This window comes from Hydra vulgaris, chromosome 07 (assembly GCF_038396675.1).
Source record: "Hydra vulgaris chromosome 07, alternate assembly HydraT2T_AEP".
NCBI classification, from domain to species: domain Eukaryota; kingdom Metazoa; phylum Cnidaria; class Hydrozoa; order Anthoathecata; family Hydridae; genus Hydra; species Hydra vulgaris.
Window position 1 is genome coordinate 26,314,546 of NC_088926.1, and position 18,160 is coordinate 26,332,705.

General features: G+C 29.1%; 1 protein-coding gene across 3 annotated transcripts in view; it reads right to left on the reverse strand.

Annotated features, from left to right (window-relative positions):
• Positions 1-6,921: 6,921 nt before the first annotated feature.
• Positions 6,922-18,160, reverse strand: part of LOC100201624 (neuronal acetylcholine receptor subunit alpha-3) — a 47,916-nt gene continuing 36,677 nt past the window's right edge. For all 3 annotated transcript variants that reach the window (XM_065801498.1, XM_065801496.1, XM_065801497.1), the window contains 3 exons: positions 17,944-18,107; positions 10,712-10,997; positions 6,922-7,705 (listed from right to left, as the gene is read on the reverse strand). In XM_065801498.1, the coding sequence (XP_065657570.1) occupies positions 7,123-7,705; positions 10,712-10,997; positions 17,944-18,107 (1,033 nt within the window). In that variant the 3' untranslated portion in view covers positions 6,922-7,122. The remainder of the gene's footprint in view (positions 7,706-10,711; positions 10,998-17,943; positions 18,108-18,160) is intronic.

The window sequence follows — 18,160 nt, forward strand, 5'->3', positions numbered from 1 at the left end:
ATCTAAACGGTTTAAAATTATCTAGGAGAACTTTAGAAGGAGGTCCTAGTGATGACCATATCGTTTCTAACAATTGAACAACCATTACTACACTTTCGTCGTTTAATGGTGTCGATAACGTGCATCTGCTTGGGCCACAAGACAGGTGAGATATAGCAATAAATCGATATGAGTAATATCGCCGACTACTCTTTCCCATAATTTATTAACAACAAGATTATCCCACGAAATCACATTAGGATCAATCGAATTACATTCATCACATTCTGCGACAACTTGTTTCATTGTGCCTGTAGTAAAAATATGTAGATATGTACGCGTGGATACCAACACGCGTACATATCTACATACTCTTGGAAACTCCCATATGTGCTATTGAATAAATATATGTGCTATTGAATAAATGTGCTATTAAATCCCATATGTGCTATTGAATAAATTTTTTGTCAAATTAACATTTTGCATTGCCCGGCCCATTTTACAGATTTGTTACGAGTCAAATTAGAGTTTTACTCAACTAAATACACTTTGAGAATCAGTTTTTAATAAAGACGCCATTTGAGTTCCATTTCAGTGCCATATTGAGACCTTCAATACATGCATCCAATTCATTTACGTTGATATGCATTGCATCAAACTTTGATTGAAGCCATGTCGTATCTTCTATCTTTTGGTCACTTTGCATTATCACAACTCTTTTTGCCAGTGAACTTGCATCAGACCATGCATCACACCTTGCATCACACCTTGCATCACACCTTGCATCACACTTTGCATCACACCTTGCATCACACCTTGCATCACACCTTACATCACACCTTACATCACACCATACAGTTAGAAATGCATTTGTTTTAACATTTCATACACTTTTTGCCGGAACGCATTTAAAAACTTTATCTACAACTTCCTGCATCATTTCAATAACATACTTATTCATAATAGGTTCACCCCAAACTACTTCGTTTGAACATCTCTTTTTATAGCTGCATGCAAGTCTCGATTATCCAGCAACTGGTAAATTAACAACCAGATTACTGCATAATGAGAATACATCCTTATAGGTAAGCAATGTTTTAATAATAGAAATCTCGCGTCCTCTTTTCCAAAACATTTCCTTTGTTAATGGATTTACTGTGACTTCCAATCTTAATGCTGGGTTTTGCCAAAATATTCAGGTGTTTTTGCGTGAAGAAACCATTTCTACATATGTGTTACCAGCTTTCTTCCATTTAAATTTGCAGCTAGGGTATCATCAATATATCTTCTTGTTGATTTGAAAGTGCAGAATCTTGTTGGAGAACATACCGCAGTATTGAGCTCATCTTCACTAGTGCTAAATTCAAACCAAATGCCAAACGTGTAAGCGCATATTGCTAATTTTTGTAAATGACAGTTTGATGGGGCCAAGACTTTTAATGCACATAAATTTGTAGGAATGCTTGTTTCAGGTTCACCACCATGTCATTGCTATTTTTAATCATGAGTCTCTAATCCTTCATTGCATCGTTGAGGGCATCTGCATCTCATGCGGAGGCTTTTACATTAGGGTGGTTCTAAAAACAACTTTTTTTGAAAATGACTGCTGGCACCCCCTGAATATGTTGTATATAGTAAAAAAATGCTAGACTTATAAATTTTTTGAATAAAAGATATTTTAAGGGGTTGCTAACAACCCTTGAACATTAAATAGGTCCCTAATATTATTGAAAGAAAAGTTTTTCAAAAGTATGTCATGTTGGGTCTTAAACGAAGCAAAATTATATAAAAATTTTAAAAATAATATTCATTTTATAAAAAAACATCGATAAAAAGAAGATTTTTTGTTTTTAGTTAAAAAACGTAAGTTTCTGTTTGCTTAAATCTAAAATAAAAATTTAATTATAAATGATTAATATTTTTGAAATTGTAATATAATTTCAATTTTTAGACTAACACACGTCAATATTAAATCATAACGTTTTTGTTTATTACTTTTTCTACGCGTAAAACCAACACATCCATCTAGCACCTGTTCGTTGGGTGGTGTATTTTCGCACTAACTTCTTCACATAGATTATTTATCTATTTTTTGTTCATTTTGTTCTTTTATTAAATCTTTACAAATATGTAATCATAAATATAAACTGATTCGTTTACAATGTATAAAATATAATATCGTACATATAATAGGAATTTTTTTCAGTAAAAATAATAAATTTAGTATAAGTAATAAATATAAAAAAGTTATGCTGTTAAAAGAACGCGGGAAACTTGCAGAAAACCATGTGGTTTTGTCATCAATAAACCGCTTTTAGTTGCGATGTTTTTGTATACTTTATTTATTGAAAATTTCAGTTTAGCTAAGCCTCATGGTGGCATTAAAGACACATATAAAAAGCTATTAGATAATAAAAACCTATAAGAATTGTATTTGATACATGTAAATATATAATTACATGGCTTGTTATACTTAATATATTCACAGACGTGTACGAAATATAAATAAAATCTATCGTTTAATTTGCTTTTAAGTTAATTTTCTATAAACCTACGTAAAATTGTGAGATTTTGAGTTTTTTATTTTTGTAATTGTAGTATTTTTGGATATTAGTTTGTTGTAGAGGTAAGGGCCGCGATAAGAAATAGAGAAATGTAAAATTTTTGTTTTTTTATATGGTACATTACAATTTCCTATTCCTCGAGTATCATATCTGTTTCTATTTTTAAAAAAATCTTATGAAAAATGTGATAGGACAAGTTCAAATTTATATTTTAGCGAGAACAACAAATTTTTATAGATCCTTATTTTATAGACGTTTAGTACGTTAAGAAATTTTAGCAAAGGTTCAGCATGAGTAAAAAGGTCTTTATTAAATACTATTCTTGCTCCATGTCTTTGATGTCGGTAGAGTGCCACAAAGTTTTTTTATTATTTGTTTATTTTCTAATTATTCCCCTTATTGTTGCTACATTTACTACACAAATCACTTTATAGTCAGACGGCAGTAACTTCTTAATGATCCTTGATTGAAAAACAACAAGTATCTACAAGCGCTGTAGCTTTTCTTCCGTTTATTACCAAGTCAATAGTAGATGGTATTGTTTTGGGACAAGTTCTAGTACAAACACCTGATCCAAACTCGCCCCATTTAAGTTTTCTTAGTTTTATTGACGTTTGTAAATAAAACCAGGCAGTCTTTCACAACATGTTTATGCGAGCATTTTTTGCATAATGAGGTACATTCACACCCAAAGTGATTTAATGATTCACAGTTGTAACATTGCTTTTCGTTCTTTGTAAACAACTTGTCATTTCAGTCTCAGTCGTCCGGTAACTTGCATTTACTTCTTCATTAACAGATGAACATGCCGCATCTAATCTAGTTTGTGCAACCACAAATGCATTCTTGACACAATCATCAACGAATCTTCTCCCCGAAGAATGGCTCGCAGAATAGCATTATTATTAAATCCAATCATCAGTTGGTCACAAAGTCAGCCATCGCTCTCTGAAGGCAAGATTATGCAATCTTGAGCTCTTCTAATCATTTGATGCGCGAACGTCTGTATAAATTCTTCATTGCCGCGATAAGTCTTACCAAATTCATACCGTGATATTAACGATGATTTTTCTTGTTTCCAACGTCTTCAATTTTGTCACCAATTTTTTGTTTGAAACGTCCTCTAGAACTTCTGGTGCAGTTAATTCTTCCATGGTCTTATAAGTCTTCAACGGCAGAGCAGCAAGCAAGTACGCCTTGTGTTGGCCTGAGATTATATTGTGTATTATGAAGAAATAGATCATCTGTCAAATAAATTGCTTTAGCTGTCCCTTTTCATATTGTAGAGATAATAGATACCCCCAGTTTTTGTTCAACACATTTAAAAGCTAATTTTATTTTTAATAATAATTTTCTTACTTACCAACAATATTGTCTTCTTACAAAAAATCGTTTGCTATATATATCATTTAAAAATACAACTTGTGACTCTTGTCGACAATTATTGATTATTATACAAAACTTTACAATGATAAAAAGTACGTGTGACTTTTGTCAATAATTAGCAAAGCTAATTGTAGAGCTAATTGTAAAAAATTTTCACAACAAAACTCTTTATGAAAGTCAATCTCAACAAAGCTCTTAGGAAATGTTTACTCCTCTAGAGTATAAGAACGTCATAGTAAATGTTAAAGATACCGGAATAACCATGATAGCTTCTTCAATATTGTTTAAGCAACATGCTTTAGCAGTTGGAGTACCTGAGCATTATTGGTTAGCCTGTATAGTGCAATAATGTTTCAAATTCAATGACAAAAGAAGCATACAATCACGATGGACCAACCATCATGATAAAAGTTTATGCTAATTTATAGTTCTGAAGCATCAAGCCAGTTAAATAATTTATTACAAATTTTACAAACTAATTTACTACCAGGAAACAAAGCTGTTTCTATAATTTAAGATATAATAACTTATTGGCCAGAGGCTGTGCTGAAATCAAACATGGGCCTTAAGCTCCTAAATTGGAAAAAAAATATTCAATATATTCTTTAAATAATCAACAAACAATTTTTTAATCACTTTCTTTATTATTTTACAAATTAAATCTATTGAATATCTGATTTAAAATGTTAAACTTTTAAAGTATATTAGTGTTTTGCAAAATAACATGCTAATAGTGTCTGACATCGACCTCAAAAATTATTGCAAAACATCTTTATTACGTCACATATATCGATTTTAATAAATTTAAGAAACCGGTGATTTGAAAGGTGACAGGAATAGTGTCAAAAAATGAACTTTAGAATAGTGTCAAATATATTAAAAAGGCCTGATGTCGCAAAAAAAAGGAGTAGTGTTGCACATGAATTTAATGAATAATAGCGTCGAAAAAAAAAACGAAAAAATGAATAGTGCCGTAAATAATAAAAACGGAATAGTGCCACAAATAGTTAATTTCGGCAATTGCTTACTCGTTTTGCTTATCTTCATAGCATACGGCTTCTACAGAAAAAAAAGAAAAAAAAGAATAATGAAACAAAAGATTGTTTCTAAACCCCAAACGTTGTAGCGGCACTCCTTTACAGCAGCTAGCTATAAGATAGTTGGTGTACTGAAGCCCCGCAGCTGTTATAATTTTATTTTGTTACTATTCATTAAACTCATTATTCCTTTTTTCTATTTTCGACACAATTCATTCAACTCCTTTGCGACATTTTTTATTCTGTTATTCGACAATCAATAATGCGATAATTTGCGACACTATTCTTTTTTTACATTTTCGACAATAAAATTTGCGGCAATAAAAATTTGCAACTATCAAAATTTTGCGGCACTTCCTTCACACCACTTTTTAATATCAAGAAAATTTTTCACATAAAATTAAAATTAATAGTAAATTAGTAAACTAATAATAAATTAGTAATTAATTAGTAATTAAACAGTTAAACTTTTTAGAAAATTAAAGTTTTTGAATTATTTTATATCATAAAATTATTCAAAAATTTTTTTTTAATTGAATCTTTATATCAATAAAATTTTGTTTTAAATTTAATTATTGCTTTATTCGCCGACTAACGGTTTTTTTAACATCTACAAGAGCAAGGAATTAAAACAGTCCTTTATGTGTGGTCAAAATATTTTTATGATCAAAAAATTTAATTTTCTAAAAAGTTTTACTTTTGATACTAATTTATTATTATTAGTTTTTCCTACCTTAACATTCGATCTTTCTTTTAAATCTATTATTATCATATTTTTAAGCGATTATGTCAATGCTGATAAAAACCAGCTTTTTTTAAAACGCAATGTGACGAATTAGTTTACTCTAATTTAAACGCTGTTGTGAAAAGTTTATATATTTACGGGCCTTCGAATATATTATAAAACCCCTCAAAATTAGACCTTTTTAGAAAAATCCCGCATGTGTTTTGTGGAGCCAGCATGGCACTGTACTAACTTGATGGTAGTCGAATTTTACTATGGTCGAACAACTATATTCTCAGCTCAAAAGTTTTTGTAAGGTCAAAAGTTACTATTAGCTGTATACCATTAGTAATATCAGGTATCAGAAAAACTTAATGATTGAAGAAGAAGAGAATGCAAATCTTCCAGTTTTAATGTTGCATAGCTTACTTCTAAGTGTGTGTGTCTCTGCAAATAAAAGTTCAACATCACGTTTTATTTCGTTTATTACGAATATTAATATACTCAACATAAACATTACTGTTTTGTTACGGCTATCAAAAAGCCTTTAAAAACAAAATCGCAAAGTATTACCGAATTCGCGAAATTTAGGTATTTGCCGTTAAAAGAAATGACCTGATGTCGGATTTTCTATCTGACAGTCTAAACAATTTTATAGAACAATGATTGATTACAATATCGATACTTTTTAGGTTAAAGATTATTAGAAAATTTGTGCTTAATAATTTTAGCCACTACTTTTTAAAATATTCTTCTTTTAGTTTTAAGGCAATTTTCGTCAACCCTCATACTGCCGTCAATAAAATATTTTTTTATTTGGGACAACTTTTGCTAGGTATTATTTAGTTCAACCAACAATTTTTGAAAAAAGCTTTTTTTAAAAAATGAAATATGTAGAGAGTTAGTCGAACTACTATAAAAACTTGGACTAGCCTTAAACCACTTGAGTACTATAACGCCAATATGACATTACATTTTAGAGCGAAACAAAATAAATATTTTTTGTGGTTAGTCACGAGCACTTAGGTTATATTACAATGCACCGCGAGAAATTTTCTTTTAAATTTTAGTTACGCTTCTTTAAATTAAATTAAAAAGTGCACTAATTAGTTATAAATACGCATATAAACTTGTTCACAGATGCAAACTTAGCTATTTGGCTGCTGTCCTCTAAAATAAATATTACTAAATAAAGCTTGTACCGCAAGCAAAAAACGAATATTATGAACACTTAAAAATAAAAGTTGATATATTGAAGTTTAGAATATCGTATGTCTTTAAAACCATTCATTTTATATTGTATGCCTGACTTTTATATCGTTCATTAATAAACTAAATAAAACCAATACAAAACCGTTATGATATTCTAAGAATAATTTCACTATTTTAAAGGTTAGTCTTCGGTGGAAACGCGAAGAATAATTTCACTATTTTAAAAGTTAGCATTCGGAGGAAACGCGAAGATAAAAGTTACACTACCAACGATCAACAACAAAAATATTATAAAAAATATTTTATCGATTGAGCGAACAACGTCTTCCCAATCTGCTGTAATACTTTGCTGTCGGGTTTTAGTGTTCACATAATCGCTTATGGTCTTTAGATAATTTAAATCATTATTTCTTTCAAGTTTCAATAAAGAATCATAGAGATTTATTAACTCCGAATTAATTATTTCTGAACATTTGCTACGGAGCATAAGATCAGGGTTTGTTTCAAGAGTGTTGTTTGATGACGCGTTTTGTTTTTTCGCATAACCTTCGTTTTGTAAAATCCTTTCGTTTTTATTTAAACTAGTATCTAGTAACCTCAGAGAAATATCGTCATTAGATTCATAAATGATACATCTTGATAACAATTTACGTCTCAAAAAACAAAATAAGTTATTAAAATGATTGTTCAAAAAAACAAAGCGAACCCAATTTGGCACGGGAACAACCTTTGAATTTAGGCAAATAATAACGCAATTTGTCATTAGAGCAAGACCAATCTCGTTCATTAAAAGCGTATAAAACCTAAATAATTACATTTACAATGAACTAAAAGAAGTAAAATGAAACATTCACAACATAACCTATATCTTGAGTTAGAGATCGAAAAAATGAGAAAGGAAAACTCATTTCAAAAATCTTTAAAATAATTATTTTTTACAAATTTCTTTAATTTTTATTTAAAGTTAAGAAGTTAAAAAGTATAAAAGACACTTCCAGTTTCAAAATTTGACTTTATTTTTCAAAAAATGATCGTACATAACTGGTAGTGGTGTCCATTAATTTTTGCACAATTGGTAATGTCTTACAAATGGTTGATCTTGCCTTCAACAAAACTTTTACTGAATCGATTTTCTTGTCTGTTTTACGCAAATATCTTTTGACAATACCCTAATAGTTTTATTGATAGGTTGGAATTGTGGGCAATTTGGTGGATTGAGCTTTTATGATACAAAATTAAACTTTCTCAATTCATACCGCTCCACAGTTTTCTTAGAGTAGTGACAAAAAGTCAGGCTCGACAAACAGGGCGATCGAATGAGTGCCAAAAGTCACTTTTATATTTGTATTTTACAAAATAACATGCTAATAGTGTCTAACATCTCAAAAATAATTGCAAAACATCTTTATTACGTCACATATATCGATTTTAATAAATTTAAAAAACAGCTGATTTGACAGGTGACAGGAATAGTGCCGAAAAATGAATTTCAGAATAGTGTCAAAGTTATCAAATATTTGAATAAAAATTTTTTATTTCAAAACTGACGACATCACAAAAGCTCTACTAATATTTCTGCAACTACTATGTTCACTGCTCGTGTGTGAATGGTCACACACGAGCAGTGTAAATTTCCGCAACTACTAATTGTTTGTCTTAAGAGCAATTATAATAATAATTGTCCACAAATTTTTATTAATAATTGTTGTATACACCGCCACAAAAAGTTGAAATATAATATCTGTCACCAGGAAGTTGACTAAAGTCACATTTTACATAAGCCTAGTCATCTATCAAAATGAGGCCATTTGATTTTGTCAAAAATTGGATGTAAAGTATTTGTGGTTTTGTTTTGGAAGTGGAATTTCGTTTGTCAGAACGATTTGGACATTTACTTGCTCGAAAAGACTTGTAATTGTAGTAATTCTTCACTTTTGTTATCAAAGAGTTAGAAACTTGTTACTTTTCCACTCTTCTTACTTTTCTACTAGACAAACCAGGTTTTTTTTCTCAAAAACAAAAACAGAAATCTTATTTACCACTGATTTAATGTTAAATTTTCTTTCTACTCAATGCAACTAAGCCGTGGTACTCGTTTTTCCGAACAAAAATATAAGTTTTTTCAATTAAAATATTTGTAAGTTTTTCATCAAAAAGTTTGACATATTTGGTATGTATGGAAAGATTATTTTAACCACTATTATAATCTGGTAATGCGAAAATGTGAAAAATGTAATGCGACTATAACAAATCGTCAAGCGTAGTTTTATTTAGAAAAGATGCAACTTTCAACATAAAGTACCTTGGGGCTTGGCTATAGATGAGTCTATGGATTTGATTTTTTCATAAAAGCACGTATTGGTGTTTGTTTTCCACGAATGTAACTTGACCTTTCTAATCAGATATTATTTGGGAAAATTATCCATGAAAAACCATTTTTTTAATGAAAATTGAAGTTACTATTTTCAATACCACACCTAAATGAGTCTGTTTGACAATAACGTCATGTTAGATTTAGATAAACTATGGTAAGGTTAATTTTTCTTCAAAAGTCGTTTTTGCATAAATAATCATAATTTTTAGCCCCATTCAAAAAAACTGTTTTCGATATTTAGTATCATTTTTTGATATACTCGAGACTTATTTGGCCATCTTAAAAAAATAATTTATTTCATCTTAAAAAAATAATTTATTCCATTCAGAATTCAGAATATTCAATTCAGAATTCACAATAAAAAAACAGAGGCGGTAAACTTTATAGACAAATTACTTTCATTTTCAAACTCGTTTCGTTTTACGACGTTTTACGAACGAGCTAATGGATTATAATCCTTTAGCTCGTTCGATGGATAAAGTCTTCTTATTTCATTTTATAGCTCTTCCAACAGTAGATATAGGAATTCCAATAGCATTTGAGTCTCGTTTGTAGGTCTACGATGGGTATTCTCTACGAATGTGCAAAAAATTTTCCATTATTTTTCCATTATTTTCTATATTTTAACTAGCTTCGATGATATTTTAATAAATTATGATTTGAATTTTGTTTTATTATGTGTTTTGACAACTAATATCATTACTTGATTAAAATTTTTTTATCTTCTTCTGATGTGTAGTAATTTATTTTGAAATTGGTTTCTGATTCTCATTTTTTTTTTCGATCTCATTCTTTATGTATGTATACACATACCTATGTATGTATGTATGTATGTATGTATGTATGTATGTATGTATGTATGTATGTATGTATGTATGTATGTATGTATGTATGTATGTATGTATGTATGTATGTATGCATGCATGCATGCATGCATGCATGCATGCATGTATGTATGTATGTATGTATGTATGTATGTATGTATGTATGTATGTATGTATGTATGTATGTATGTATGTATGTATGTATGTATGTATGTATGTATGTATGTATGTATGTATGTATGTATGTATGTATGTATGTATGTATGTATGTATGTATGTATGTATGTATGTATGTATGTATGTATGTATGTATGTATGTATGTATGTATGTATGCATGTATGTATGTATGTATGTATGTATGTATGTATGTATGTATGTATGTATGTATGTATGTATGTATGTATGTATGTATGTATGAATGTATGTATATAATTTTAAAATCAATACAAAAATACATGTTATATTAACTAAGTTGTTTAAAACCCTTGAACAGCAACTTAAGAACTTGAACTGATTTTAAATGACTTTATTTATGTACAAAGACATGCATAATTATGTATGTACTGAAACAATTAAAACACAATAATATTTTAAAAACAAAATTACTTACTTAACAAGTAGAGGTAATGTATCCGAACTTGGAGGTACAAAATCGGAAACAATGAGCACATAAAATGATAATGAAAGAAAATTTGTAATAACTAAACCAACTCTATCACCAGAGAGAGGAGGGAGTATAAAAGAGAAGCATGAAAGTAGAGCGATTAAAACTCCTGGAAGAATAATTTTAAACAAATAAAATTTTGCTCTACGCTGAAAATGCAACTTATAAGTCAAACTGACGTAAGGATTTGGACAACATTTAAAAAGCTCAGATACTCTAACAGCTTCAAAACCTAAAAAAAAAAAATTTCAATGAATCCAAATACCTTACTGGCAAAACTAATAGAGTGTGAAATACTCTTAATTATAGAATTTAAAAAATTTAAAAAAAGGAAATCCAAAACTATATTTCTATTGAGACATTAAATGGCAATAATACATAACTCAACAAAATCAGTGCTATAATTAAAAAATAAATTATGAAAGAAGTTGATGAACTTTTTATTTATTTATAAATATGTATTTTTCTTTATAATTATTTGTATATTTTTTATTCTTTTTTATTAGTTATAAGTTTTAAGACAGAAACATGTTTTAGAATTTACGTCTCTATTCTTTCTCTTTCTCTCAATATCTCTTTCTCCTATTTATCATGGCAACAAAAAAAAGTAAACTTTTGTTGCCATAATAAAAATCCTAAAGTATCTGCTCAAACCTTAAAACAAATTCAATGTGCTGAAACAAATTCAGTATCCTAAAGTATATGCTCAGACAAATTGGAGCTCTTGTAAACGGCAATTTTAGTATGACACAACCTCAATGAAAATTTATGCAAGTCCAAGTAAACAAAGAATTTTGGATTCACTTAAGCCATTACTTGACTAATGTTATTAGAGTGCAGTGAAATTTTCCTTGAAATTCATTTTGTCTGTCTGTGCAAAGGTTGTCCATTCATAACAGAAATGCTCTTTAAAAAATGTGATGCTCTAGAAAATTATCTTGAGGTGCCCCAAAGACTTAAAAATCCCTAAAAATTTTCAAAAAGAGATCTTTGGAAAAAAATTGACTAGATACCTGTTAATTTTGAGATAATGTGACACCAAGCATAAAATACAGTAACGCCAAAACAATGAAAAGTGCAAAATTTCAATGATAGAAAAAACAAAACTTGAAGCTAAAGATATCTTTCAGCATAGGAGACTGAGGAGCACATTGTGTCTTTTTTACTTGCTAAGTATTATATAAAGTATTTTAGTACTTAATAATACATGGGACATGTTAAAACATCACAGGTATTACAATAATTTATAGTCTTTTTATCAGCATATATCCAATACTAAGTCTCTAGCTGTTTCTTTATAGAACCATTGCACAATTATTCACTGCCCAATAAAATTTTACTGCCTAATTCACTGCCAAAAAAATTTTACATTTTATAAATACATACTAGTTTTCTCTTTCCAAAAAAAAAAAATTGACTTTAGTGAAAAAAGTTGAAGGAAAAAATTAATGTTGTTCTCCCAATCCAAGGGGAATGTGTTATCTCAAGAAATGTCCCATTAAATGTCTACCAGAATTTTTCTACCATTTCAGAAATTTTCCTACCATTGGAAACAGTTTAAGGTTCTATTACTTTTTAATATTATGTTCTATATGAAATTTTTAGGAATCATTCCACATGTATGTGGCATGGTTCTTAAATATTAATGTAGAAGCCTCTGCCCTGAGATGCAACTTGTAGTTTATTATGAGATAAAAAAAATCCTGTTGCTCTAGGAATTATAAAGATCTTAGAAATGCTCTAATAAAAAGCTTAGAACGCCAAGCAGGGTATTTAGATGAACAACTATATGTGCTTGCATTAGTACTAAGGTAGAAATGATAAAAGATTACTTATCAATATTAATGAGACATTTGATCCCCCTAAAAAGGTTAGGGGATCAAATATCTCTGAGACATGAGGATTTTTGTGACACATGATCCTCCTACAAAAGTTCTAAATTTGGACATTAATCTGACACTTCCGAACCTTTTTGGTTCAGAAAACTGAACTATTTTCAAAATAGTTGGTTTTCCTGAAAAAGATATTAATCAATGGATTGAAAAAAACTCTGACTGCTTGGATGATTTGGAGAGCTACATAAAGTATGTTCAGTTTATGAAAATCATGCCAGTAAAAAATGAGTGCAATAAGAGATAAATTTGCTTCATTCAAGATTTTTTTAAGTGAACCTGAAGATCAAAAGCAAAATGGAATGCTTGTTGAAAGAGAGAAGAGAAAGAAAATGTTAATGTTACCAACAAAAAAGTACAAAATAAGAATAAGAAAAACTGATACTTTTCTTTGTAACAATTACTTGTAATTATTATTTAAATAAATTAAATTTTTACCAAATAAAACCTTTTTTTCCAGACTATTAAGTTTTCAGTACATTTTTGCCTTTAATTTGAGTTTAATAAGTAATATATTCCATAAATTGCATGAAAAATTTTAAAAATCTAGTTTAACGTAATTCTGTTACACATGAACTAAAGAGCTGAAACTTTACGCATGATCAATTTGATATAAATTACAAAGATTGCAAAGTAAATTGTCCCTGGACCTTTTTCTAAAATGACAAAGGCTATTCAACATTGGTACCAAATACTTTAGTATCAAAAGTTCTACCACAAAATGTGTCAAGCAATAACCAGTACCTTAAGTAGTTTTGAATTGGGTAGTCAAAAACCAAGACCCATGTGTCATTCTTGATGGTTGACAACTGTTAATTGTATCATCTATCAATATACACTACCGTGCAAAAGTCTCTGCTCATGTGTAATATTTGCAAGGAACAGTAAATGCAATACATTTTAGGATGATTTTAAATATATAAAAAGAATAAAATGTTAATATAAAAAGTTGATGAGGCCAAATCATAATTTTGCATACTTTTTCCTTTTCTTTTTGTTTCAAATAATTTTGTTTACCTTTGTTTTGTTGAGTTCTGCTGCTAAAAACATGGCAGAAATTTTTCTATATGAATAACCTTTTTCACGTAAAATACATATAAAGTTCTTCAGTATTCTTTATTAAATTTAAAACTGCACAAAAGTTTTAACCAAAATATTTTTTGTAAGCTTAGGTTTGACAGTAGCATGATACTTTCCGGCATGGTAAGGATGTTTTCAGTAATTTTAATTGGTTGCTTTTAATAGACTTATGTTTATATTTATACTTGAAAATAGCATTAGTGTGCGCATTTAATGTCTTGAATTTAATAAAGAATTTGAGAAATGTTGAAAGTAAAGAAAAAATATTGTGAAGAACTTCGTGGCAAAATATGTATTTTACGTGAAGAAGGTTATTCATATAGAAAAATTGCTTCCAGGTTAAAAATATCCGAATCAGGTGTGAGATATGCTCTACAATGATTGCATGATATTGGTTCCAACAGTGACAGATCACGTTCTGGAAGACCAAGAGTTACATCACGGCAAGAAGATACGTTTATTGTTGTGTCCAGCAAAAGAAATAGAAAAATTCCAGCCACAATTTTAACAGCAGAACTCAACAAAACAAGGGTAAAGCCAGTATCAACTGATACTGTAAAAAGAAGATTAAGATCAGTCATCTTAATTGGACGCGTTGCTGCACGTAAACCTTTGTTGAGGGCAGTAAATAAGAAGAAAAGATTGGAATGGGCAAAAATGCATAAAAATTGGGGATTAGAAGATTGGAAGAAAGTTCTATAGACAGACGAGAGTAGGTTCGAACTTTTTGGTACCCGACGTCGCGTGCATGTTAGGCGTTTACCTAATGAAAGAGTGCTTCCTCAATGTATACAAAGTACTGTAAAACATGGAGGTGGTAATATTATGCTTTGGGGATGTTTTGGCAATGGATTAACTGGAGATTTAGTTAAAATCACATCTACCATGGATAAACACATGTACCATAATATTTTGGTTAAGCACGCGATTCCATCTGGTATTCGTATAATTGGGAAAGGATTCATCATGCAGCAGGACAACGATCCAAAACATGCATCTGGATTATGCAAAAATTATTTGAAACTAAAAGAAAGGGGAAAAGTTTGCAAAATTATGACTTGGCCTCCTCAATCACCAGATCTATCACCCATCGAAAAGTTGTGGGATGAACTGGATCGGAAGATCAGAGAAGCAGGTGAAACATCTTTTATTAATCAGCAAATGCTATGGGAACGTTTGCAAAAAGCTTGGAATGAGATAACAGCGGAAACCATGAATAAATTATTAGCCCGAATGCCAAGATTATGTGCTGCTGTTATACGCTCCAAGGGGTCTCATATTGATGAAAATAAAATTTAACATTTACAACTTTGTATATTAACATTTTATTGATTTTATATATTTAAAATCATCCTAAAATGTATTGTATTTACTGTCTAATTCATTGTTTAATAAACAATTAAAAATAAACGCAATTTTCTTGCAAACTTTTGTTACTTTATTGAAATATTACAAATGAGCGGAGACTTTTGCACGGTAGTGTATATCAGCAGAAAAGCCAGAAAATCATTTTTTTTAAATACATTCAAAAGTTGTATGCAATTATTTGGTTTGAAGTAAAGGTAAATCTTAACAGAACCTAAAAAATATCAACTTATTTTTAAAGCTTTGGTACCTCAATATAATTTTTAAATCTCCAATCTGATTAAACAACAATTCTAGACCCAGGCCCATAAAAATATTTTGCTTTTTTAATCATTTTCCTGCTTGTCATTTTTTGGTATAATTTTGTGATTTTTAAAGTTCTTAAGGCACCTGAGGTAATAAAAATATTTTTTTGATTTTATTGAAGATAAAATCAAGAAAACACTTTTTTAGTTTCATTAAAAATAAAATCTAGAAAATGTTTTTTAAATTTAAATTTTTTTTTTGTAGCCATGAATTTTTTATAGTATATTTAAACGTTTGAAACTATCTTTCTAAAAATATTTTAAACCATTATTTTTTATGAGACTTTTTTTTTAAGCTATTGTATAGTAGCTCCTGGGAGACCAATTGGCACTTTTGCTTTGTCATCTTTCATCTCACTAAAGAAATTTTTGTTAGTCCTATGAATGAAGTCTTTTTCTTGAAGTCAATTTCTTTAAATTCTTAATTAAAGCAAAGCAAAAATCAGGGTAACATATTAAGATCATTGCCTGTTTTGATGAGTATTACAGAAATAGTAATTAAATGCTTCTTGCCATCTATTGTGTGCAGCATTTTTGGTGCAAGATGATAATTAAGTGTTTATCTGCCAACCATTCCCTGATAATACTGTCAAATAGGATGAAAATTAATTCTGCTACCGTTTTTTTTTAAAACAGTGCATTTTACTTTCTAGTTTCCTTAAGTCTTGGGTTTGATCAAAACTATGCCTTGGTTTTCTGATTTTATTAGAACATACCGTTCTCCCAAAACAATGTGAGAATAAAAGCTTATTTGGGGTAACTTTAAATATGTTTTAACTTCATTTATTACTCCTACATTAATACATTAATACATGGGGGATATTACTGTTACAGTTACAAACAAATAAGAGGAAGTCTATTTTGTGAAGAACCATATAAATAGTTCAGTTTATATAAAAAAAAATTTACATTCAAAGTTTACAACCTTGTTTTTTCTTATGTCAATATTTACAAAGCTGTCCTACATAAAAATAGAACATCATCAATGGCTATCTTCTGAGTTTTCAACTGACACACATATTCTGCATGTGGAGTGAGTCTTTTTAATGTTAAGTTTGCAATAATTGTCTTTATCATAAATGATGCTACAACACTGAAGATGGTTTGCTGAACATGCCACATTGTATACATACATAGTCACTTGACTCCGTCCGCCTATATTGGGGCTCTGACTGCTCAAACAAGCTATAATCTATAATAAAATTCATTCTTGCTTGATTTGTCATTCAGCAAAAGTCTCATCCTCTTACTTTATTTGTCCCTTCATACTCTAAAAACTTTTATTCAACTTTTTTTCAGAACATTAATGCTTTGGAACTCTCTCCCCTCTTCATGTTTTCCTGACTCATACAAAATATAACTTTTCAAATCTTCTGTCAACTATTTCCTAGCTGATTAACACTATTCTTTCAAGTAACTCCCAACTTAATAGTTAATGCTTGCCTCAGTTAATCAGCCTTATTGGGAGTTAATTAGTTTAAACAAAAAAACAAACAAAAACTGAATCTGATGTGTTTTAACTTTAATAGTGTTAAGATACGCAATTTTTGTAAAAACCCTAACCCTGTAATTCATGTAAAAACCCTAACCGTATCCCGATAAGATTGCTTGATAATTAACTTAACTACCTTAATCACATAACTTGTAGAAATTTATTAATAGGAAAGAAAAACCTAAAAAGCTATTTTTAGATTTTGTTCTTGAAAAAATTACCTTCTTCACATCATTTATTAATCAAAATAAAACAATTTTCAGCTACTTTGTACACTTAATTATGATGTTCATTTTCACCCTATCATCCCTTACCTAGAATAATTATCATAAGATTTTATGTTTTTGTACTTATTGTAGACAATATTCCCATTTTAAATTTTTTTTAAAATGTGCTTAAAAAATATTAGTTTTGATAAATAATAATTATTAAACAAAATATAAAGATAAAGATAAAATAAAACTTAAAGATAAGTCTGCAAAAAACATTATTTGCTTTTACTTCCATAAAAAGAAAATTTTTCAACTAATGGCAAAGTTCCCCTGAAAATTAAGACGAATGTCATAATTATATTTCCTCATGATGTAATGCTAGCTATATTTAAGAAGTAACTATAGATAGAATAGAAAAATATTTTAAGTAACAAAAGACATAATACAAAACTTAAAGATGCATTAATGATTTGGTAGAAATTTTCATATTTGATAATATATACTTGCTATAGCAGCAAATTAATTAAAGAAAGTCTCGGGATGGTAGAGAGTAATTTAAATAAACAAGTATGAGATTTTATTTTTTTTTCTTTAACTTTGTGGGTTTTGCATTTAAGGCAATTTCTATTCATTTTATATAGAATTATATGCATTGTTAGTTATTTTAATTATTTTTGCTTTTTTTTTTTTTTTTTTAAATTTCTTAAAAATTAAAAAATTAAATTCCATTTTTTTAATTGATAATCTCATTTAGCAACTAACAATGAAGTATTATTATTTAATGATAACGATTTGAATTTATAATTTGTAAACTTTTTTAGTGAACACTTACCACTAATGATGAACTCGCTACTTTTAGCAAGAATTGATAAGTCACCTGTTGGATTTTTATGGTAGAGATCAATAGCAACTTGATCATATGCCCATGAGCCAAATATTAAAGGACAAACTTGTTCGTCAAACGGAAAGTAACTCATATCAAGTTTACAGGTAGTCCTACAAATACAACAAAACTCATAACATATGTACAACTTTATATATAACAGTGT